The sequence below is a fragment of the Xenopus tropicalis genome, chromosome 3 (genome assembly GCF_000004195.4).
Source record: "Xenopus tropicalis strain Nigerian chromosome 3, UCB_Xtro_10.0, whole genome shotgun sequence".
Lineage (NCBI taxonomy): Eukaryota > Metazoa > Chordata > Amphibia > Anura > Pipidae > Xenopus > Xenopus tropicalis.
The window spans coordinates 75229617-75253863 of record NC_030679.2 but is presented as its reverse complement, the minus strand read 5'-3'; the positions used below and the strand labels follow the sequence as shown (position 1 = coordinate 75253863).

Genomic DNA, 24247 nt, shown 5'->3' with positions numbered 1-24247 from the left:
CTCAGCCAGTGAGGTCCGGCCGGGGGCGGGGCTAGCAGTATCGGTGGCGCTGAATGGATTGGAGTAACTCCGTACAGCGAAATGCCAATGAGACTTTCTGAGAAGCTGTCACTGTTCAATCAGCCGCGCATCTTTAATGCGGCTAGACCTCTGCCTCCATAACATGGAGCCACTTGAATAGTACAGATTATGATGGCCGGTTAGGATTGCTGGTGGAGGTCTCTCGTTTTGTAGGGTTTGTTTGGGAAGAGGGGTTTATTGTTTTCCAGCTAAGATGTCTCATTTACTACAGGCAGGGGAAAGGGTGAAATGGGGCAGAGAGAAAGCGCTGAAGAGAGCGGCCGTGGTGTTGGCCGCTGCTTACTGGCTTAAAACCATCTATCCCATTGTGTGCCGGAGAATGCGACGGAAGGAGAGCGACAGCAGCCCGTACAAGCAGGCACCATGCGACCCTTCTAAAGGCAGCCCCAAGCCCAGCTCCCCGGCCGTCAATGCGGAATTCTACAGGCAGCTGCTGGAGCTCCGGAGAATCCTCTTCCCTAAGCTGCTCAGCAAGGAGCTGGGGCTGCTCTCCGTGCACTCACTCGCTCTCATCTCCAGGACATTTCTGTCAGTGTATGTGGCAGGTCTGGACGGCAAAATTGTGAAAAGCATCGTGGAGAAGAAGCCGCGGAACTTCCTTATGCAGCTGATGAAATGGCTTCTGATTGCCATCCCGGCCACCTTTGTGAATAGCGCTATTCGCTACCTGGAAGGCAAACTGGCGCTGGCTCTCCGCACCCGCCTAGTGGACCACGCCTACCGGACCTACTTTGCAGATCAGACTTATTACAAGATTATTAATATGGACAGCAGATTGGCCAATCCCGACCAGTCTCTGACTGAGGACATTATGATGTTCTCCCAGTCTGTGGCACATTTGTACTCCAACCTCACCAAACCCATCCTGGACGTGGTACTGACATCTTATACCCTGATTCAGACTGCTAGGTCCAGAGGAGCCAACCCCCTGGGGCCTACACTGCTAGCTGGCCTGGTGGTCTATGCAACAGCCAAGGTGCTGAAGGCATGCTCCCCAAAATTCGGCAAACTGGTAGCTGAGGAAGCTCACAGGAAGGGCTACCTGCGCTATGTGCACTCTAGAATCATAGCCAATGTAGAAGAAATTGCCTTTTATCGAGGTCATAAGGTAATGTGAATGGGTGAAATGTGAGAGGATGCTGCTATTGTGATGCACAAGCCCCCATCCCCCTGCTCTGATGTGGCTCAGTTTCCATATGCTACTACAGAGATGTCCAGCAGCTGTTATGTGGCTTCAGATCCCAGCACCCCCCTGTCAGTGCAAGGGTTGTAGTAGGGTGAGAGGTGAATATAGATGGCTGGAGCTTGCTCACATCTATACTGAAATCCCTTGGGGCAGTGTCCCGGGAGCAATTCCTCCTCAGCATTCACAATGTGACATGATAAAGATAGAATTTTATATAATTCCGCATATCTGTTAGTTCATTACAGTTAGCATTTATTTCTAAAATAGTTTTTATATAACCACCTATTTCACAATGGCATGACCAATAGAGTATCATGCTGTACTTTCTATAGCTAGGCACCCATTTACATAAGTACATCAAAATTGTCATTGCCTCAAAGTTGAATGCCAGCTCCATGTTTACCATAGTGCAATGCAACAAATTCATTTTAACTGCATTATTTATTGTGAGCTGCAAGGTAGAGGCACTTATTTCTGCCAACTGCATGATCTGCTATAATATTGTGGATTTTCTTGGTATCCTTTTCCCATTTTTTCTTGCTTTTATTATCCTGCTGTAAGTATAACTACGGATTGAGTAAGTTCTATTTCAGTCATAATATTAACACTCAGGTTCACAGGGAAAACTCATGATTTATTAACAGCAAGTGGCACTTTGAAACATAAGACAGTGAACCTTGAACTGTTTGGAAGTTCTCTAGGGTCTCAACCCAAAAACTGTTTTTGTAGAAAATGTCCAAGTTATTAAATATCCTTAAATGTTAGGGAACTACCAGTTATTGTAATCACTTACCTGATACCTTGTGTCACTGCTTCTGTTAGCAGAAAATTGCACCTCCCTGGGGTTCATCTGAGCAGGCACCACAGAGCAGTTCTTTTTCTACTTCTTCTTTCTTCCTCCATAACAATAAAATTTAAACCACTTTGGAGCACTGATTTCTATTCTCTACATAAACCACTAACAGTTTTTTTCTTATATAGGTAGAGATGACAAAACTTCAGAAGAGTTATATGGCTTTGGCAGATCAGATCAATCTTATTTTATCCAAACGTCTTTGGTATGTCATGATAGAACAATTCCTAATGAAATATGTTTGGAGCGGCAGTGGGTTGGTTATGGTTGCTGTTCCCATCATCACTGCAACCGGCTTTGCAGATAGTGGTAAGTTATATATTTTTAATTAACACCTTTGTCAGGTTTACTGTCTCACTAATAAGTGTTCTGCAGAGTTTATGCAAGGGACCCAAACAGATATAAAGGACAATTAGACAGTCAGAGTCCTCTCCTTTTCCACAGTGTCATAAATTAATGCCCATTTACTGTTAATAGTCACAAAATGTGTGTATAATAAGTTTTATCTCATCTATAAAAGCAGCACAGTGGCTCAAGACTCTCTCCTTTGCTCTCTCAGATACAGATACTTAGAAGTAAAACACTTGATACATGTGTGAATACCGCCATAGACCCTGAATAACGAATATAATAATATAAATAATAGACAGTGTCAAGCATGAAATGCTTAAAAAATGCATAAAACAGTCATAAATTTATCCAAAAATCAAAAAGCCAACCATACCAAAAGGACAAAGATACCTCAGTGCATCATGGTCTATCATCTCCTCCCTCCTAACGCATTTTGCGTAATTGGAAGCTTCATCAGAGGAAGTCAGGGAATGATGTAAATCATTGTACTGCACTTTGGCAATGTGTCAATAATATATAAATAACAGATAATAATAATGTGTCATTTTAAATGTTGCATAAAGTACAAGCCAGAGCACACTTAATCATAAAGAAGAAACGTCTGCACATTGCTTATTTAGGTTTAGGTGCTGCCACAGTCTAACTGCAGGCAATGTAAAGGCCATAAAAATGCAAGTTCTATCCACAAGCTGGCACTTGAGTGCACTGTGCACTGTGCACTGCTCCAGTTGAGTGCACTTAAATAACTGGCACTAATTTCTGTCACTCAGGCATATGACGCAACATTTTTCACCTTGTTGCAGAGGGTGAAATTATGGTTACGGTTTAGGAAGGAATGTAGAATGTTGTTACTTTTTTGCTATACTATAGCAAAAAGTAGTATTATACAGAAAATTTGTATTTTTTTTAATGTTATAAACGTCTGTTATGAGTAATTCTACACATATTGTTATAGGTTTCATTTGTGACTTTATGTTATCTAGTTCAGGGGTTTCCAACCTTTTTAGCCCCGCGGCCCGGTAGGAGGCACAAAATCTTTTTCCACGGACCGAGGGGGGCGGGGCACAGCGCGTAATACATGCGACGCGCTGGGGGGGGAGGGGGTGCTGCGGCCCACTGCCATGCCGTCCGCGGCCCCGCGGTTGGGGACCCCTGATCTAGTTAATCATATTAAAGGAACAGTAACACTAAAAAATTAAAGAGCTTTAAAGTAATAAATATATAATGCACTGCACTGGTAAAACTGGTGTGTTTGCTACAGTAACACTACTATAATTTATATAATAAGCTGCTGTGTAGCCATGGGGGCAGCCATTCAAGCTGGAAAAAAGGAGAAAAGGCACAGGTTACATAGCAGATAACAGATAAACTCTGTAGAATACAATAGTGTTTTATCTGTTATCTGCCATGTGCCTGTGCGTTTTCTCCTTTGAATGGCTGCCTCCATGGCTACACAGCAGCTTATTTATATAAATTATATTAGACACACAACTTTTACCAGTGCAGGGCAGCAGCACATTATATTTTATTTACTTTTATACACTTTCATTTTTTGGTGTTACTGTTCCTTTAAACTTACAGTCAAAGTGAAATTGGTTTGCCTATATGCCTGCTGTGATGCATAGGGCTTTTGTATTTTTCTTTATAAAAGGTAGCTATACCTTCTGGGTATGTAGGCTGTTTAGATGGCCTTTATGTCTGCAAGTTTCTCAGGGTAATGGTTTGCACATATGACAATTTCTCAACAAGAAGCACTTTCAATGGCCTCTGAGCACACTTCCCTTAGAGTGTATGAGGGGGGACTTCAGATTAGTATAACATTTAATTGTATAAAGATGATATAATATTTTTTCTGGGCAATAAGTTTTAAATAATATTAGCATAGAGTAGTCTGGTTTTCTCTCTGAGAAAAAGAAACTTGTTGTTACTGTTGTTGAAATTTTATTGTCTTGCCCTGAATCATTTATCATTTGGGTCACATTAGTTGTTTTTAATAATGGAATCTCCTTCTAGTAAGTGAATCACAATATCTTTCACTCTGTCTCTAATATGTGTTTGAAATTCCTTCAACATTCTTCTTTTATGTCCATGTTTTTTCAGTGATAGTTCCTAATATTTTGACTGCATGTTTTTTCCTAAAAGAGTAGCCAGTATGGAGGGAGGGCAACTCTTTGATAATCTTTCAAAGATCCTATAATACCTGTATCAATAAAAGTATTGTCAGACTTTGGCAGCTTTTATATCACCCTGTTTTTACAAAAAAGATTGTACTTATTATTTCTTTCATGCTTCGTTATATTATATTATAATATGTTTGGTTAATGTGCTGCCTTAGCCTATAGTTTAATGGAAACAAATTATCTGGCTACTTGGCAGATGCCTATTCCATATAGCTGACTTATTTTTGTTTGGTCAAAGAAGCCATTCACAGGTGTTTTCACATACAGTTTTGTGGGTATTTATTATAATGGGAGGTACTTTATACATGTATCCAACTATATTGGTCTGTTAACTGTAGATATGGGGAAGAGTGCATGAAAGTCGTGCCCTTTGTTTCTGCTTTAATTTCAGTCTCTTTTAGATTTAGAAGATGGACAGAAACAAGCCATGGTGAGTGAACGAACTGAAGCTTTCACTACAGCCAGGAATCTACTGGCTTCAGGAGCTGATGCCATTGAAAGAATTATGTCTTCATACAAAGAGGTATGAGAAACACTTTACATTTGCTTTATAAAAAAAATACATGTACAGTCTAATATATATCTATATCTTTGAGAGGCACAATATTGCAGTGGTTAGCATTGCTATCTTGAAGTATCCTGAATTTGATCCTAAACCATCTTCAGGGGGGTTATATGTTTTCCCAGTGACTAAATAGGTTTCCTCCAACACTTCCAAAACAAACAGGTTCAATTGCTTCTGTTTAAGTGCCTGTGTGAGACTTGGAACTTATATTGTATTATAAATAACTAGTAATAAAAGTAATATAATCCACTTGTGCAGAGACTGATGTAAATTATGAAATTGTTTTGCAATGTTGTTGGATCTCTTCTAGGATAGTAAACATAAGTATCTCATCTTTAAAGGAATTAGTGATTTTTAATTGTTACTACCCCAGGGTACATCTGTTATTAGCCAGCTTTTTGAAAATATTTATTAGTGTAGAATTTTTGCAGTGGGTATTCCACAACTTTATGCAGCACTGGTGACCAGTGCCTTAATTCTGCCTCTGTTTGGCATTCAATTTCTCTGTGATTCCTTCATTAATTAAAATGTGTTTTCTTTAAAAGATATTAACCGTCTGACAAATTAAAAAGAATTAAAATAATGCTTGATTCAGTTGGATCACATATTTTCGACAGAATGCCGCTAAACATCTACTTTGCTAGTACTGTATACATAGTCACATCTATTTCAAGACAGGCAAAGTTTACCCTCAGTAAGTAAGCCAGTTTACATTACAAAGCCGATGTGAAGGCAGACATGTAAATGTTTATTGAGTAGTTAAAGGAATACTGTAATTGGAAAACATGTTTTTTTTCAAAATGCATCAGTTAATAGAGCTTCTCCAGCAGAATCCTGCATTCAAATCCATTTTTCAGAAACACAAACAGATTTTTTTATATCTAATTTTGCAATTTCACACAGGGCTAGCCATATTCTTCATTTCCCAGGGTGCCACAACCATGTGACCTGTGCTGTAAAAAAACTTCAGTCACACTTTACTGCTGAGCTGCAAGTTGGAGTGATATCACCCCCCCTCCCAGCAGCCAATCAGCAGAACAATAGGAAGGTAGCAAGATAGCATCTCCCAGTAGATATCAGAATAGCACTCAATAGTAATAAATCCAAGTCCGGCTTGGGACTCCTCCAGTTACATGGGAGTAGAAGAAACAATTGGTTACCTGAAAGCAGTTCTAATGTGTAGCGCTGGCTCCTTCTGAAAGCTCAGACTCAGGCACAATGCACTGAGATGGCTGCCTATACACCAATGATACAACTAAAAAAAATAAAGTTTTTGGTTCAAGAATAAATTTTTAAATGATAGATTGAATTATTTGCTATGTAAACAGTGTAATTTAGAAATAAAATGTATACCAAAAAAAATCATGATAGTATTCCTTTTACAATTCTGTTTTTAAGTGTAATATTATTTTGCAGGTCACAGAATTAGCTGGTTATACAGCCAGGGTATATAATATGTTTTCAGTCTTTAATGAAGTTAAAAAAGGAATATACAAGAGATCTTTAATCCAGGAAACAAAAAACAACAAAAAACACAAGGAGAAAACAGAACTTCACATTGATGGGCCATTGGAAATTAAAGGTAATTAGCATAAATGTATGTAGGTCAATATTCCCTTGACTTGTTCACTCAAACGGCAAGGCAACTGCAGCAACTAGCTGTTAGTTTTGAATGTTACATAGCTATGCTTCATGAAACTAAATTGAACCTAGAGAGTGAAATGATAGAATTTGGTTGCAGATATATTTCATCATTTCATGTACTAAGATTTACAGCCTTTAAGAAAGGCATAATATTCTTTTTACTCCACAGTACTTTAATATACATATTAATGTTTAGCCTAATTTAGGACATTAGTAAAATATTTATATATGTATTTGAAAATTGCAGGCTGAGAATCAGCCCCTCCGCTGGCACCAGCCTACTTTTCCTGCACCCAGTAGCACTGTGTCTGCCCAGGGCAGATATCAGCAAAAACATGAGAGAGCTCGCTTTTCAAGCCAATATCATGTGTATGTGCATGTGCCGGCACCCTGGTGAGCACAATGCTTCTGGAGGGGCTAATTCTCTGCAAGTGTTTTTCCGCAGGCCAAAAATCAGCCAAGTGTGGTGTCAGCCTTAAGGTTACTATTCATAGGTTGATAAAAGCTAACATATCTATTTGTAAAATCCAGTGGAACAAAAACCGCATCTGCATGTTGATGTGCCCAGTGGGTCTCTGTAAGCTTGCAGTATGCAGTATCTGGTCCTTGACAACAAGGCCAATTATTGGTTCAGCCCAATTTTGCACAGTCCATGGGTCATCAAATCAGGCATATATCTGTTCAATTTCCAATATTGTCTGGCGAGCAGATATAGTATGGACAACAGGTTTATCCCTGAAGAAGAGTACAGTCAGTACTCGAAACGTTGGATTTTTTCAAATACATTTTTTCACTAATCGCTAAGTCCTTGTGCGTGCGGCTCTCTGTCCTTATATTTCCTCATTTTGCCAGCACCCAAGGCATTTGAGCCTTTATAGGGTGTGCTCCACTCTTCCTTGTATATATATATACTATTATTATAACTGCTATTCATAGTAAACAATCAATACTTTTTCATTACTCTTGCTGTGCTCTAAACTATACCCGGTGTCTATTGTTGGAAACTCAAAAATTCCATTAAGTAGCAGAACAAATTATAGATTTCCTTTATTTCCATTTAGATGTTTAATTTTCCTTGACATTATAAATGAATTGTATATTGGAAATATATAATATATATATTCCCCTTTAGTGTTGTTGATTTACTCACAAACTCTAATCCAGCCAGAATTACAACATGATGTGTGCCATCTATACATTAACTTGGCTTTTTATTGTAGAGCTTAGTGCAGGTATTATCAGTAAGCAAAATAAAAAGACAATGCAAAACCTATTTTTCCTTTTTCTGGTTGCTCCTTTAAAATTGAAATGAATGATTATGTTACCACAGCCCTCTCTTTATATAGGTAAAGTAGTTGATGTTGACCATGGAATCATTTGTGAGGATGTTCCTATAATAACCCCAAATGGAGATGTTGTGGTTTCCAAGCTAAATATTAAGGTAAACTTGTTTAAAACTGTATTACATTGTGTAAAAAGTTGTAAAGTGAAGCTTACTGTTCTTAATGGGGGTTCTGTATGGGTCACATTCATAGCAGAGCAGGCTTTTGCTCTGCTTGCAGATAAACACTTTTTTTGCAAAGCGCCGCTTATAAATGTGGTGCTTATTTTTAATCAGCTCAACTTTATATCTATAACACGACCAGAGGATTATCATTTATAGTTTGTTAAACAATCTCACCTATACAAGTGGAACTCTGTACAGGTATGGGAACTGTTATCTAGAATGCTCAGGGTCTGGGGTTTTCTGGATAAGGGATATTTCTGTAGTAGTTTGGATCTCAATACTTTAAGCTTTTATGTGAATTATGAATTATTTTGTGAATGTAAATACCATGAACTACTAAGACTCAGGAAACAAGAGGTTTATTTGAAAATGCATGGGATCTACCTATCGGATGTCTACAAGAGACAACATATTCCATGTGGCTTTAGTATTCATAACAACCGACTATTGGTAGGAGCAACTTTAAATATTGCAAGTTTCTAAGAATCTGTCCAAGACCCGTACTAAAATGTCGAATTTGTATCTGCACCTCTCCATACCTTATTAACTTACAGAGACACTAAGTGGCTTGAGAAACTCCCAACAACAGCTCTCTCACTAATCCTTGGAGCTACAAAACAAAAGGTACTTAACATTACAGCTGATTACCAGAATAGGCAGGTTTTTTTTTTTTTTTTTTTTAAATCTTTGTTTATAGCATTTTAATAAGGAAAAGGGGGGGGGTACAGAAAGAAAGAGGGGGGGGGGGAGGGAGTGCATAGGATTATATAATATCCAATTGACATTTCACATTAGTTCACATTTTGATTTATAGATGGTTAAAGGGGATATATACCATACATTTTTACAATGCACTAAGCAATGTAAAATAATGTAAAATAGAAGGAAGTGCTTTTATTTTAATACCTTTGGGTTCAAATATGTCCGTAACTGCTTAAAAACTGTGCTCTACCCAGACCTTATGCCAGCTTCCGGTTTAGACTCTTCAGTATATGGCTCTCGGAGCCGCTGACCCAGATAGACTTCTATGACACCCTCACCTACTTAAAGTGAAGTGAATATTCATAGAGTGGGCTTAGCAAGCTCACAGACAGTTGTTCCTGCTCTACTTGCTCCTCTCCCCCCACCCCCTGGCAGCAGCACAAGCAGAGAGACACAGAAGGAGGGAGGGGTTTTCCCTGCTGCTGCTGAGTAAAGCCTGTCAGTCAGTGCTGTGACCAGTTCCTGTGGGAAACTGAACGACACTCCCATGTCTCATTTGGCTCTGACTTCAGACTGGAGAGGTTGTGTATGCAGCTCTCATATAATTACAGTTTTAGGAGGTAAAATACTTTCAAAACATCTTTCTTTCTGCATCATTTCACATTTTGAGGGAGGATGAATATTATAACTGAATATGAACTTTATATAAAATGTCTCCTATTGCCAGAAACCCACCAGAGGATTAGTGTCTTATTATACCTCCCAGCATTTGAAAAAGTGAAAAGAGGGACAAAAATTTGGCACGGGCAGCGCAGCAATTTTTTTTCCACGCCCACTTTTGTGACCACGCCCCAATTACCACGCCCCATCCATTTTTTTTTTCAAAAAATACTCCTTTTATATAGTTGAAATGGTGGGATCAGACACAAATGTGCTATACCCTCATACTGTACTACCTAAGGAAAACAATATAGCAACTCCTACATATAAGTACCAGTTTTACCCCCCCATACACAGTGCCCCCAATGGCCCAATAGACAGTACCCCCCATACTCAGTGCCCCCATACACAATGCCCCCCATAGAAAGTGCCCCCAGTTGCCCCCATACACAGTACCCCCCATACACAGCACCCCCAATTGCCCCCATAGAAAGTGCCCCCATAGACAGTACCCTCCCATAGACAGTACCCCCATACACAGTGCCCCCCATACACAGGGCCCCCAACTGCCCCCATAGACAGTAACCCCATACACAGTGCCCCCATAGAAAGTACACCCCATACACAGTGCCCCCAATTGAGACAGTGCCCCCCCATACACAGTACTTCCTTCTTCTTCAGCGGCTCCTCTGCGTATGCGTCTCCTTTCGTGGCGGTGACAGACCCTTTTATAAGGTTGCGCCCTGTATGTACATGTGACATCAATACGCACGGGGCGCAACCTTATAAAAGGGCCTGTCACCGCCACGAAAGGAGCCGCATACACAGAGGAACCGCATACACCAAGGAGCTGCTGAAGAAGAAGGAGCGCCATTCATGGGGCATTTATGGAACTATCCAGGACAGTGGGATGCGCTATTAAAATCAGGACTGTCCCGCGGAAAGCGGGACAGTTGGGGGGTATGGTCTTATTACTATATCAGTTTGACTCATCTCCCTATATGACTAATTCACAAATATGACACAGAAACCCCTTTAAAGGTTAGGGGTAGGGCAAAGGGACAACCAAGACAAATTATACCACATTTTTTGACACTGATCACAGCATTTTAAGGGGCACATATACTAAAATATGTTTTTTTCTGGCCTCAAAATGCAATATGGTATAATTTTGAAGTAACCACAATAATTTCTGAAGTTCTAAAATGTCTCAACAATGCCTTTATCATTTGTACGAAAATATTGCAATTGCGTTTCTAAAGTTAAAAAATTTTCCTGATGAAAAGTTTGTTAATGCCATGAAAACCTTTCTGGCTTTGAAAGATTTTCATAGGACTCAATGGCACTCGACAGATCAAACCTGGCGAAAAGATAGTCCCGATGAAAGTGTAACCCAAGCTTTAACGAATTCTGAAATGTTCATATTCTTTGCGCAAAGTACGATTTTTTTCAGGGAAATTTACCGAAAACCATGAAAAACGTGTGGAATTTTAACTAAATTTTTGCATACATTAAGACAACTAACAGATGAGAAGGTTTATAGAGAGTTACCTAGGGACCCAACCTCTTATTTTAAATGGCAGATTGATTTGTTCCTACAAGTTGGTTTGTCCCTAGTTTATTTAACTGAAAATACGTTTGACTTTCTTACACAAGATTTTCCCATCTGCCCTATTATCTACACCAGGGATCCCTAAAATACCTTTTATACCTGTGAGCCACATTCAAATGGAAAAAATTTTGGAGAGCAACACAAGCATGAAAAATGTTCATGGAAGTGCCAATGAGAGCTATAATTGGCTATTTGGTAGTCCCTATGTTGACTGGAAGCCTACAGAAGGCTGTGTTTGGCAATTACACTAGTTTTTTATGCAATCAAAGCTTGCCTCCTAACCAGAAATTCAAAAATAAGCACCTGCTTTGAGGCCACTGGGAACAAGATCCAAAGAGTTGGCGAGCAACATGTTGTCATGAGCCACTGGTTGGGGATCACTGATCTACACACTACCTAAGATTCATAAAAACCTAACATCTCCTCCAGGGTGACCTATAGTCGGTACATGCAGTTCTCTATTTCAACCCCTATATTTGTGGACCATTGCCTACAGCCCTTAGTGCGCAAAATCCCTACATATATTCTGTGGATTTTCTTAAGTCTTCACCTCTTCCTGCATGTGTTAAACTGGCTACAATGGATGTCTCTTCTGTATATACTGGTATAGCAACCGATGAAGGGCTAAGTATAGTAAGAGATGCTCTTCTTAATAACCGAGACCATATCCAGACTTTATTTTGCAGTTACTCCAATTTTGTCTCACTTTATAAGTATTTAGATGTGTATTGAAAAAACCCTCTATGGGATATTGATCATGGCACGTCTTGTTTCTATCTACTATTTTGCTCTTCTCTTGACTATATGGTGGGTGCACTCTTGTTCCTAATAACTTGCAGATTTTGATTTTGTCTTTGATCCACTTGCTTCAAAATTGAGATGTTATTACTCTATGTTCTATATTTGTTTTGTGTCTTGCAACATACTGCAACAATATATGATAGTCTTGTAGCAATTTACTGGTAACATTAGGTTTAGGTTTTGATTTGTTGTTTTCATGTTTTGATTCACAAAATGATGTTTTCCTGGTGGGTGGTCCTGGATTATAGGGACTTCTACGCCCCTTGATTTGTAACCTTGATAAAAGCACCAGCCAAAATGTCAGTTTGTTTTCTTCAATAAAATTATTAAAGATTCTATTAGTAAGTCCTGTGCGAGTGGTTCCTGTCTATAGATTCTTATATATACAGCATATATTTACACATATGTGTGTCTGTGTTTATAAGATCAGGGCTGACTAGGTACTTGTATAACCCTGCTGTAACCTGTTAAATTGTTACATTAATAAGAGGCATTGGGCTATGTGAATTTAATTTTTTAATGATGATCTTCCCCTTTTCTATAGTTAATACAACAATTTGTTATTACTTTACTAAGCAGGTGCATGTGGGCTGGGGCTATATACCTGTCTACATCATTATACATTCACTGTGGTTTGATTTTTATTTATTTATTTTTTTGACCCAACAATATCAATACTGAGTGACAGGTTTTTGGCCAGTAGCCTGCATAATAGAGCTGGGTTTCCATACAGCTTGTTTGCTAGATGGTTCCTTAGAGCAACCCCTATTTTGGCAGATTATGAAGACATGGTGCATTTGTAAAATGTTTTAAGGTCAGCTATGATACCCAGCAGGATGCACCCCTTATTGCTGTTCATGATTTGGTACCAATTTATTACATATTTTGTCTGCACAGTGTTTTCCTCTGTCTGCACAGATGTTTGAGTTTCTATGTTTAGTGACCCAAAATGCCTTTTATCAGCTTTCTCCCTTAAATATATTGACACATTGTTGAATGCTATAAGTTTTGTTTCACATTACATTAGCTGACTTTGTATTTACTACATTGTTTTACATTACTACTTATATTTATTTTTTTCTGCTGACACATGTGCCCTGTAATTGTTTGCTTTTGTTGGTGTGATACCTTGTGTTCACTTTTGGCACCATTTCTGCAGAAAGGGAAATTAATATATAGGTTATGCAAAGCTCATAGTTTTGTTTGTTTCCATGAGGAAGGTCACTGTCAGTAAGCATATTGTTAAATCACAGTGTTTTTGTAATAAATCACTTATTAAACTACTGAGAGTGGGGCTGTTTTTTAATATGGACTTACATTATCAGCACCCAAACAAGTTGCTACTGGTTTTGAATTTATTAGCCAAAATGCCTGGGACCTGGGATTTTTTTCAGATAAAGAGATCTTTCTGTATTGTGGATCACCACATTTAAATCTGCTAAAAAAAAATCTATAGGTTTGTTTTGTCACCGATATAAATTCATAGAGCTTGTAGTGTTTGGGCCAATTTATTAACTATTTCCACCAAAACCCTACTAGTCCCGCCCATCTGTTCCACTTCCTGCTGTCTCCTTTCCCAGGCTGTGCAGGGGGGCCAGTGAGGAGAGCTTAGAATGCTGCACTGTAGGATAGGAAACAATCAGCAGCTAGGCTGACCTAGTAAGGAAATGAATCCTGTCTTTGCTTGTGTGACTTCAAGGATAACATTTTCTAGTACATTAAATTCCATGTTATTGATCATTTTACAATACCTGTACTCATTGTTTAGAAAACATTACACAGTATTCTAAGGTAGCTGAGAAATCCTAAATAAAAATTACTGGTTCCTTCAGGCTTCAGAGGATTAATTTAGTGTGTATCTATCTGCCTTTGTTTAAGTCATTGCTAACATTAGCCAAATTAAATACATACAATACTTATTTACATATAATTTACATGTACTCTGCATAATCTATAATTAAGCTATGTGTTCCTAGTAATTTAATTTACTATGTCATGCAGATATTCCATTGTAGGCTCTACAACTGGAAGACTGCCACTTTCTTTTCCCACAGAGAAAGTACAAGCTGTGACAACACTTTTTCTAACATTAACTAATTAGAGATATTTCAATCATATTTACTGTAAGTAGGAAAAAAACAGTGCTCTTGGGGAAGTAAATTCCCTCTCTGTTAATAAATGTACAATGTGATTTGCAAAACAAAAAATTTAAGTTGCTTCTGGCCATTGAGTGTAATTTCTAGAACAAAGTAGGATGGTTATAGAGTTGTTTACAAGTACAAAAAAGGATTTCAAAACTTTCTACAAAAAGTCTTTTTTACTGAAAATACTTATTACTAGATTATATATATATATATATCTATCTGCCATGAGGCAATATGAGAACCATGCCTCAGGCGGCAGTGAGCGGCCAGTTAACATGGCGGTAAGTGGCCGGAAATTTGCCTCTTATAGTGTGGAAAGTGCAACACCAAAAAGCATTAGGGCCGCTGCCTCAGGCATCTGCAGCCCTAGAAAAACTCCTGATCTCCAGGCCAAAAGTCTTCTTGCAAGTGCTGTCAGGTGGTTGTCATTAAAGTCAGAAGAAGCAAAGTGAGCTAGCAGGCTTGGGTTTGGGCTTTTTTTTAGAGTGCTTTTAACATAAAGAATCAGAAAAGGGTCATTTTGTAATTTATACTAGTTCGATATATACTGGTATACATACTGCGATGCCAGTATGGTGGAGGTACAACTTCTGGTGGCATCTTTGTAACAAGGTTATTTAGGAAAGATTTTAAATTCATCTGTTATTGCCCCTAGAGCCAATACGATAAACTGATCTTACAACTTTTTAAGTGCAATGTTTTTATTCTAATAAATGTATTGTTGTGAATTACACTATGGGAGTGCACCCCTCTCCCTTTATCTGATACAAAACTTGCCTTAATAACAGTGCCCACAAAATGGCACCTGTCATGCTTGCTGTGATTGGTAATTCCAAGTGTGAAGGAAATAAGATTTAAATAATACAGTTTATTTTGCTCCATTATATGATAGAAATGGATTTGGAATTGTTTCCCTTAGGGTGACAGGTCCCATTTAAAAGGGTAGTTACTTAAAAAAGAAATGGTAGTTAATTAAATATTAGATAATGTGGTGAATTATTAACAAAGGAAGTAATGTAAAGTGAGTATAGTAATGAATTAAAAAACTTGTCAATGGGTTTTGCTCATCTATACAAAACACACCATGATTGGATTTGAAAAACACTGGCAAGTCCCCTTTTTATTAATTGTCTGATATAATTTGATTACTTTTAGATCTGATAACAGTCTGACTTTTTATTTCTGTTCAGGTAGAGGAAGGAATGCATCTTCTAATTACTGGACCCAATGGCTGTGGAAAAAGTTCTCTCTTTAGAATTTTAGGTGGCCTGTGGCCAGTCTATGAAGGAGTTCTCTACAAACCTCCACCTCAGAAGATGTTCTATATTCCACAAAGGTATACTGTTTTTTTGTAGTTTTCATTCTTCCAAGACTTAGATAGTTATAATCAGTAGTCAGTGTTCACTCTAAACTGTATACTTGTGTGCATACACAATAATGTTGCACTGGGCAGCCTGGGGTCCGGGCTGATGCAGCACTTTCATGGCAGGTTGGTCAAACTTTGTCCTTGGCACCACCCTGCCTACATTGCCAGCTCCCACAATTAACCCCCTTCTGGGTGATGTTGCTTATTTATATACTAATGCCTGCTTGTCCCCTCCAGTAATGTCTAAGAGGGATGGGGGCATAGGTATATAAATAAGGACAGTCTTGGGTGGGTTTCAGGTTGGGAGCAGGCTCGTACGAGTCAGGCATAGGTTCATTTTTTTTTATCAACCTGTGCATCACTAATACACAGATGTTATGGCACAAACTCATGCAGCAAAATCATGAAACACAGAGAAAACTTTGCATGTGCACACTCTGTTCCAGCTCTGACCTGTCTGCTACTCTGAACAGGAAGATTAGTTAAAATGTTCACAAAATCTAACATTGCAGTGGACCCCTCCACATTTGGTTGTCTGACACTCCAATACTGTAGGGCTTATTTATAAATGCAGTACAATTGCAGTCATACAAAAATGGAAACAATTATTGCACATATTGAAACCATTCACTAAAGGTACTTGTGCCTAAACACTTTTGGCACTTGCATGTATTTGCATCAAGCATTATTGCAACTACCCAGTCCTTCTGAGGCCTATTGATGAGGGGGAACCATGGATCTGTAATTCCTGGGTTTCTACTGCAGGATATGTCAAAACACAAAGCAGTTTTGTGCCTAAAAAATCATGGAATCCTAGAAATCAGGTAATTCCAGTCCTGTCAATTTTGTGTCAGATTTGTTAAAACATGCAACAAAATTGTGGGTATTATGAGTAAAAAACATGGCTAATCGCATTAGAAAATGAGGTCTTGGATGTACTGTATATTGTGTGTGAATAATTAATTTTTATTAGTATGTTATTAGAACAGAGTGTTGCAACAATATAGTTACCAAAAGACACCAGTGTTAACAGCTACATTAGTACAGTATCCAGAAAGCTTCCACAAGGCCATCTCCCAAGAGTAGAGAGTAAAACAGTGCCTTGTACTTGATCCTAACTAATCTGCATGAATCCTATTGGATTTATTTCATGTTTAAATGATTTTTAGTAGGCATAAATAGTGTGATCCAAATTACCAAACAATCTCTTTACCTATATATCTATTGATAGAAAGAGATTATGCAACAGGTATTTACATGTTAGTGTGTTAAAGTAACAATTATTTGAAACATTACTCTTATATTTTCTAGTACATTATTTGTGCGCTAATAGTGTTCAGAATTATCTTATTTTATTTGGGCCTAAAAATATTCAATCCCAGTACAAGATAGTATTTTTTTTTTAAACTCTTTATTTATGTTTTTTAACAAGTTATACAGATAGTCGCAATTGTAGGGCATCGTAGAAGTCCCTGAGTTGTGTTAGGCCAAGGTGTTTCCACGGTTTAGCGTATGATTTGGCCACGCCCGGAGGGAAGCTTGGATTTCCAAATAAAGTTGTAGTGAGCTTTTGTCTGCTTCCATATGGCGAGAGTCAGTATTATGGAATTTAAGAGCTTTCCATTAATGTCCGGGCGTATATTTGTATTCCATAGATATAGAGCTCTACAGGGCAAGGACCTCCATCCTCTTGTGTTTTGACTCTTATTGCAACTGTATCTTTTATTTATTTGTCTTTATTGTAATACTTTGTATTTATCTATTATCTTAATAACCCCGTTTGTATTAATGTATTCTACTGTACAGCGCTGCGTACATAAGTAGCGCTTTATAAATAAAGATATACATACATTCCATAATAGTGAGGAAATGTTGTATAGCTGCACATTGTAATTTTCTACAGTCACCCATTTCCCACAATGTACCCTGTCCGACCATGCTGCAGCTTGTCGTAGGTGAGATGCTAAATAATATTTATGTATATCAGGGGCACCTAGGCCCCCGCATGAAATGGGGGAGCTTAGGATTTTATGGGAGATTCTGTGTTTTTTAGAACCCCACATAAATTACAAGATAGTATTTTATCATTGCAGTTACCATCTAATAATTAGATGGTAATTAAACTGCATGAAGCCATATTAGGGCTCTGGCACACGGGGAGAATTGCCATCCCACGGCGACAATAAGTCGGCAGTGGGATGGCACACGCTGCGCAGGCGATTTCGGAAAATCGCCGAAGTTGCCTCGCGAGGCATTTTTGCCGATTTGCCGAAATTGTGCCGCCGCGTGTGCCATCCCACCAGCAACTTACATTGTCACCGGCGGGATGGCAATTTGGGGAGATCTTAGTGGTAAAACTGTTGGGTTTATTTGTGTAAATTGTTTATAGTACACAGTAAGGCTGCTCGCATACCTTTTACCCCGGGCTGGTGCCCCTGTTAGGAGAGAACAGCACAGATAAATCTTAACATTTTAGCACCCCCAAGTGACTTATCCTTTCCTTCTCCTTTAAAGCATTCCAGATAGTAAATTCCATGCCTGTATGTGGTATTGTGTTAATAAAAGTTGTTAATGAAATAAAAAAAAATGTATTATATGTATTATACACTCTAAGGGCAACTGACAGCAATTAATGAAAGGGCTTCTTTCTTGTACATTTAAATATAGTGAACAACTACTGTGCATTTTGTAAAATAGTGTGTTTGCATCAGAAGCTGAAATGTAATATATCTAACATAATCTTTGTTATCTAACATAGCTGTTATGTAGCCATGGGGCTGCATTAAAGTTCAATAGGGCCAGCCCCGTTTTCTGAAGTTTGCACAGTTTGTCTTACTGAAGCAATGTGAAGGACTTTCCGCCGGCAACTTCTATTGTTGCCGGTGAAAAGCCATTTCAGAGCAATTAGTCATCTGCAATAGCAGAGATCTATCGTGGGCGACTGAACCACTCCATGGTTTCCTACCCTAACAGAGGCCTTACATTTTTTCATACAATATGAAATTAAATAATCAGAGGTTTCTGAAATAATTTTTAGCAAAATTTTACGTAATGTGGCACTAGTTCATCCTTGCTAAATTTACTGTTCTAGATATTCATTTGAGTAGAGAATGCAGTGTTGTTTATTCTAAATATTTTAACATATGTGTAAACTAATGGCTGATGCTACACTTTAGCTGTCTTGTCTAAAACCCTTTTAACAGAACTATCCAGATGGGAATTAATCTGTCTTACTGCTGATAAATCCATCATATTTTTGTCACATCCTCATATAGGTCAGTCTGTATTGCAGTAATATGTAATTTTCTTTTAGATGAGATGGGCTCTGGACCATCTGTAATCTTTCTTGCTGTGGATTAGGGAATAAAATACAATAATCTAGTAATTCATACTAGCTTCAGGTGTTTTACATGCCCCTTGGTCCGCACAAATACATTTGTGGACATTACCAGGTTGGAGCCCTTTGATTGTATTATACATCTATTGGACCTGTTATGCATCATGTTGCGCTTCAGCCAAACATATGTTAACTTTAAATATTGTAAATAATTTTTTTTATTATTATTTTTGATTTGTGAAGGGTAGGAGAGTCAATTTGTCCATTTGTAGTTTTTTTAACAGGTTTTATTTATCAGTGAGGGGGGGGGGGTGAGAATTATTATGTACAATAATATGCAAATACAATGACAAAAAAGAACATTCAACAATACCATTCAAAACAATCCTGGAAGTATTATTCCAATTCCTGGAAGTATTATTAAGGGAATGTGTTTCTCAAACATACATTCACCAAGGCTAATTCCACACACGGGGGTGGTTCGGGGCCTACACATATCCACTCTTTCGATATCTCATTGTTGTGCCTGCAACTAGAACCATTGCGTCAGCCCAGGTGCAGGCACATTAAATGGAATTCCACTTAGTGAGCCTGCACAAAGGCTGATGCAGTGGTTCCAGGTAAAGGCACAGCAATCAGACTTTCTAAGCGTAGGGGCAGATCCTCAGCCTGCACTTATCCTCAGGCCAAGAATCTGCCCCCTGTCACTTTAGTCTAAGCCTTAAAGGGTCCATCCTTCAGATCATTGAAGAGATAGCAGCAATCCAATCAATATAGATTTTCAAAAATGTATTTTTACTGGGGTGGACATTAATCACCCCATTGTGGTAAAGAAAATATTAATATAACACACATATAGATGGGTTTAATTATATGCAATAGAAACATGTGGCATTACTGAATTAAAAGGCATTTCCACTGGCAGAAACCGAAAAGAGGAGATTGTCAATAGAATTAACATAAACTGCCTGTCGCCAGCATTGACTGGTGGATTTCAGATAAAAACATGCACTTGAGCCAAAACAGAGAGCTGTGGGTTTTGCCCACAGTTTTTATTAGATGGTATAGTTTAGGCTCTTTAACATAGGTTACCAGAGTTCTTGGAGTTTTGTATGTTCATTGGTTCCGTATTCTCTTTCATTTGATACCAAAATCGGTTACTGTTTTTTTGCAGACCTTATATGTCCATTGGAACTTTGAGGGATCAAGTAATTTATCCTGACTTATTGGAGGATATGCATGAGAAAGGATATCAAGATCAAGATCTGGAACACATACTTGACATTGTTCATCTAAACCACATAGTACAAAGAGAAGGAGGTAAAGTAATAGAGAACTGTGATTCTGGGTCCCCGTGCAATAGCGGTAATGATTCCACTTGGAACCCTTATTACACTGATTAACAGGGGACATAGTCACCACCATTCACCTCTTTTACATTGTGGGTGTAACTAGGAATCATTACAGTCTTCACCCTGCCCACATCTGACGATGTAACCCAGCAGGTAGCAGGTTTGGTTGTGGGTAGGGCAGTTTTGGGTTAGCGTATCCAAGCGAATTAAAATGTGGGTTGTGGTTACAGATTGCAGATCTAGGCTGGGTTTGGGTTTCTGTTGTTACAGCTTAAGAACCATAGGTATTCCAATATACAGATACTTAGCTACTGATGAGGCAAAGTCAGATACACTTACATGCAGAGCATAATGTGGCTTAATCGATTTGTGGGAAGATAAAATATATTTTAACAAGTAGAAGAGAAAATAATGCAAATGTCTCAGACTTCAGATTTCTGTATTTTCAGGATGGGATGCCTTTACAGACTGGAAAGATGTTTTATCAGGAGGTGAGAAGCAAAGGATGGGAATGGCAAGAATGTTCTACCATAGGTAAATTAAATATGTCACATATTTCACATAAGTATTTTTTGCATTAAGCATCACTTCCTGTTGACAGCCTAGCTGCAGTAGTACTTTAGCAATGGTAATTCCTTGTGATTAATAGAGACAGCTCTTGGAGCCAGGTCTTTCACTTCACACAACTTTGCATAGGTTCTGGGTTCATTTATAAGTAGTGACTTCCCCGGTTACATCAGGCCACATTCTAGAGATATTGGTTGTAAATAAATGGTTGTAAGGATTGGTCATATGAGGGTAGTTGCAAATCCAATGAGCCATGTGTTGTTTTAGTAAGAAAAATAGTGAAGTAATAGTAATAGTTGTGAAGTAATAGATTCTGGGACTTGAAGTCACACTGCATTCCAGATAATCTGAGCAACACCCACTGTGAAAAGTAGGGAAAGTTCAAGTCACTGAATCTATCACTTTATGATGGAACAGGGTAAGGGAGAGGAATCTTTATGCCATCGGCCTAAGGTGGTGGGGAAATGGTCACTCTGACCAGAAACAGACTGTAATGGATTTCTTTCAGTCTGTGAAATCAGTTAAGTGTGTGTAAAAAACTACATTTAAATAATTTTAAGATTAAATTTTTAAAATTTTTTTTTTTTTTTTAAATAAGCTTTATGCAACTTTTTTTTACATAACCCCAACTATATAAACTCATGTCAAAAAGAGGGGTATATTTTCCATTTAAGAACCAATTGCTCCTAAAGTAAGCAGCACATGCCCTTGGGGGCTGGGAAAATATGGATTTCTTTCAGTCTGTGGAATCAGGTATGTTTGTGTAGAAAAAATACATTTCTCTTTATATCTGGAAGTTCAGATAGTGTTGATGCACCTTTTTTAGATAAGCCCAACTGAATGAGCTCATGTCAGAAAGGAGCATATATTTTCCATTTTAGAAAACAGGTAGTGCATCCGCAGCCTATGTTATAGCTAAAAGGGAATTAAAAGAAATAATGTTATATATCTCTGTAATGGATTTATGTCACAAAACTTTTATTTCTTTCACTCTCAGTTATGAAATAACTGGGTATCCAAATCTATTTTTAATTAACCCACATAAGATTTTTATGCCAACAGGCCACAATATGCATTGCTTGATGAATGCACAAGTGCTGTGAGCATAGATGTAGAAGGAAAGATATTTCAAGCTGCAAAGGATGCTGGAATAAGCCTTTTGTCAATAACCCATCGACCATCTCTTTGGTAAGATTAACTTTAGCAATTTTTTTAAATGGCAAAATGTCAGCCTTATATATGTCTTACCCATTATATGACACTGTCATAATGTGTATATAGTTTGAACAACCATAGAATTATCTGCATTTATAAACTCACATACTTAAACGTATATTCAGTGGAAAACAACTGAGGTGTGTTCTGGTGCATTTTAAAGTATAGCCCAACTCCCTCTTATTATATATATATATAGCTCTTCAGCTGTATGTGCATTGCAAAAGTGAGGGAATCTAAAAGGCACACAGATATGTGCCTGGTATACTTCTGTGAAGTGCCATATTTTCTTTATAGGTACCAATAGCAGCCATGGGCAGGGCATGGTTGCCTACATACAATTTTGTTTTATAGTTAATCCAGCCTGCTGCCAGACAGTTGCAGCAAAATCCAAGCAGCAAAGCTGAAATAGGAGAGAGATGCTCCTCTCCTACTGGCTTAGTGCATTTACAGTACCATTTAGTAATGTGCATCTGCCAATCCTATAGAAAGAAACAGGAGGTCCTCTACACTCATCCATTATCAGTATATATAAGACATGCACTAAGCTAGATGTCTGTGAGTAATATGTTTTACTTACAGAGATCCAAAGATAAGTGAAGGCAAAGGCATTTTTGGGAGATTTGTCCTCCTGTTGTTGATTACACAGATAATGCAAATATGACAAGATAAGACACAATCAACATTGTCATCATAACAATGTTCATGTAAATAATTGAAACTGTGGTCAGCATATGGCAATGAGTAACCCTGTTAAAAAGGACACAGTTCCATCTAAAAAAGTTTAAGATGTTTTTAAACAACTTAAAAGACAGCATACAATATACCACAAAATGTAATGTTTAACAAAAAACATTATTAAGTGGTGTACAGAACATGTTTCCATATTTATTGCTTTCATCAACCATACAAGTATGTTTTTTATTTGCAATCAGATATGTGATTTAAGGATTGTTTTACACTTCTGCACAGGAAATATCACACTCATTTGTTGCAGTTTGATGGAGAAGGAGGGTGGCGCTTTGAGCAACTGGATACAGCTACACGTTTGTCGTTGAGTGAAGAAAAACAAAGGCTAGAATCTCAACTTGCTGGAATACCTAAAATGCAGCAGAGACTGAATGAACTGTGTCAAATCCTAGGCGAAGATTCAGTGCTTAAAACAAACCAGTCAGAGGAGTAGCTACTCAATGAGTGCAGACATTTACTATCCTGTAAAAGGCTGCAGATCAGGGATGTCAAAGCTGCAGTCCTCTAGCATACTGTAGGTGAACTTCAACTTCTAGAATCTAAAAAGCTGCTTGCGAAGGATACTGGGAGCTGAGGTTCACAATTACTGGGGGGGAAGATGTGCTGCTGCAACTAAAATTTATGCAGAAAAACGTGCCACATGGATTTGTTTCTACTGTTTAGCTATATTCTACAATATGCAGGAATCTTTTATTTAGATACATTATGGTTCACAAAATTCTCTACTCTAAAACCCAAATTTTTTTGTGATTTGGTACAAATTCAAAAGGACTCCTTATATATAAACAAACCATCTAAACCTGGACACAAACTTAGTTTTATTTTTGCAATAATGTTGTAAATAAAAACTTGATTTTATTTATTTTTAGGGATGCAGAGAACCCTGGAATTCAGTCGAATCTCAGAATACTTGGTTATGGATTTGGTTGATTACTGAACTGAATCCAAACCTAGAAGTTGCAGAGGATGAAGGGGGGAATGCTGGTTCGCACTTAAAGCACGCACATCAATTTTTTTTCAGTACATAGGGTTTGGATTTAGTTCAGCCAGGCTTTTGGATTCGGCAGAAGGCTGCTAAAAATGGCTTGGATTTGGCTGAATCCAGGATTCACTGCATCCCTATTTATTTTAGAGCCATAATTCAGATTACATTAGACACGGAGTGGTGCAAGTTTTGCATGACGCATGAGAATTTCAAGCCAAGGCATAGGTGATTATATATCTTGCATTGCTTATATGCTATTCAGATTTTGGAAAAATATGGGCTTTGAGCATTTCTAGTTGTAATATGGCCATAAGTAAAAAATGCAGCTCAGTTTGAGGCCTTGAGGGCTTCATTTATAATCCTGTCCAGTGCTCCACCCAGCTAAGGTA

The 24247-nt window shown here is 38.1% G+C and overlaps 1 protein-coding gene across 1 annotated transcript; it reads left to right on the top strand.

Moving 5' to 3' along the window:
• Nucleotides 1–68: 68 nt before the first annotated feature.
• abcd2 (ATP binding cassette subfamily D member 2) lies at nucleotides 69–23706 on the top strand. Its single transcript, XM_004913002.4, has 10 exons — nucleotides 69–1189; nucleotides 2249–2429; nucleotides 5053–5174; nucleotides 6633–6798; nucleotides 8207–8301; nucleotides 15477–15622; nucleotides 20164–20309; nucleotides 20791–20875; nucleotides 21971–22096; nucleotides 23096–23706. The coding sequence occupies exons 1-10, from the start codon at nucleotides 275–277 to the stop codon at nucleotides 23304–23306; spliced, it is 2193 nt and encodes a 730-aa protein (XP_004913059.1). The 5' UTR covers nucleotides 69–274; the 3' UTR covers nucleotides 23307–23706.
• Nucleotides 23707–24247: the final 541 nt, after the last annotated feature.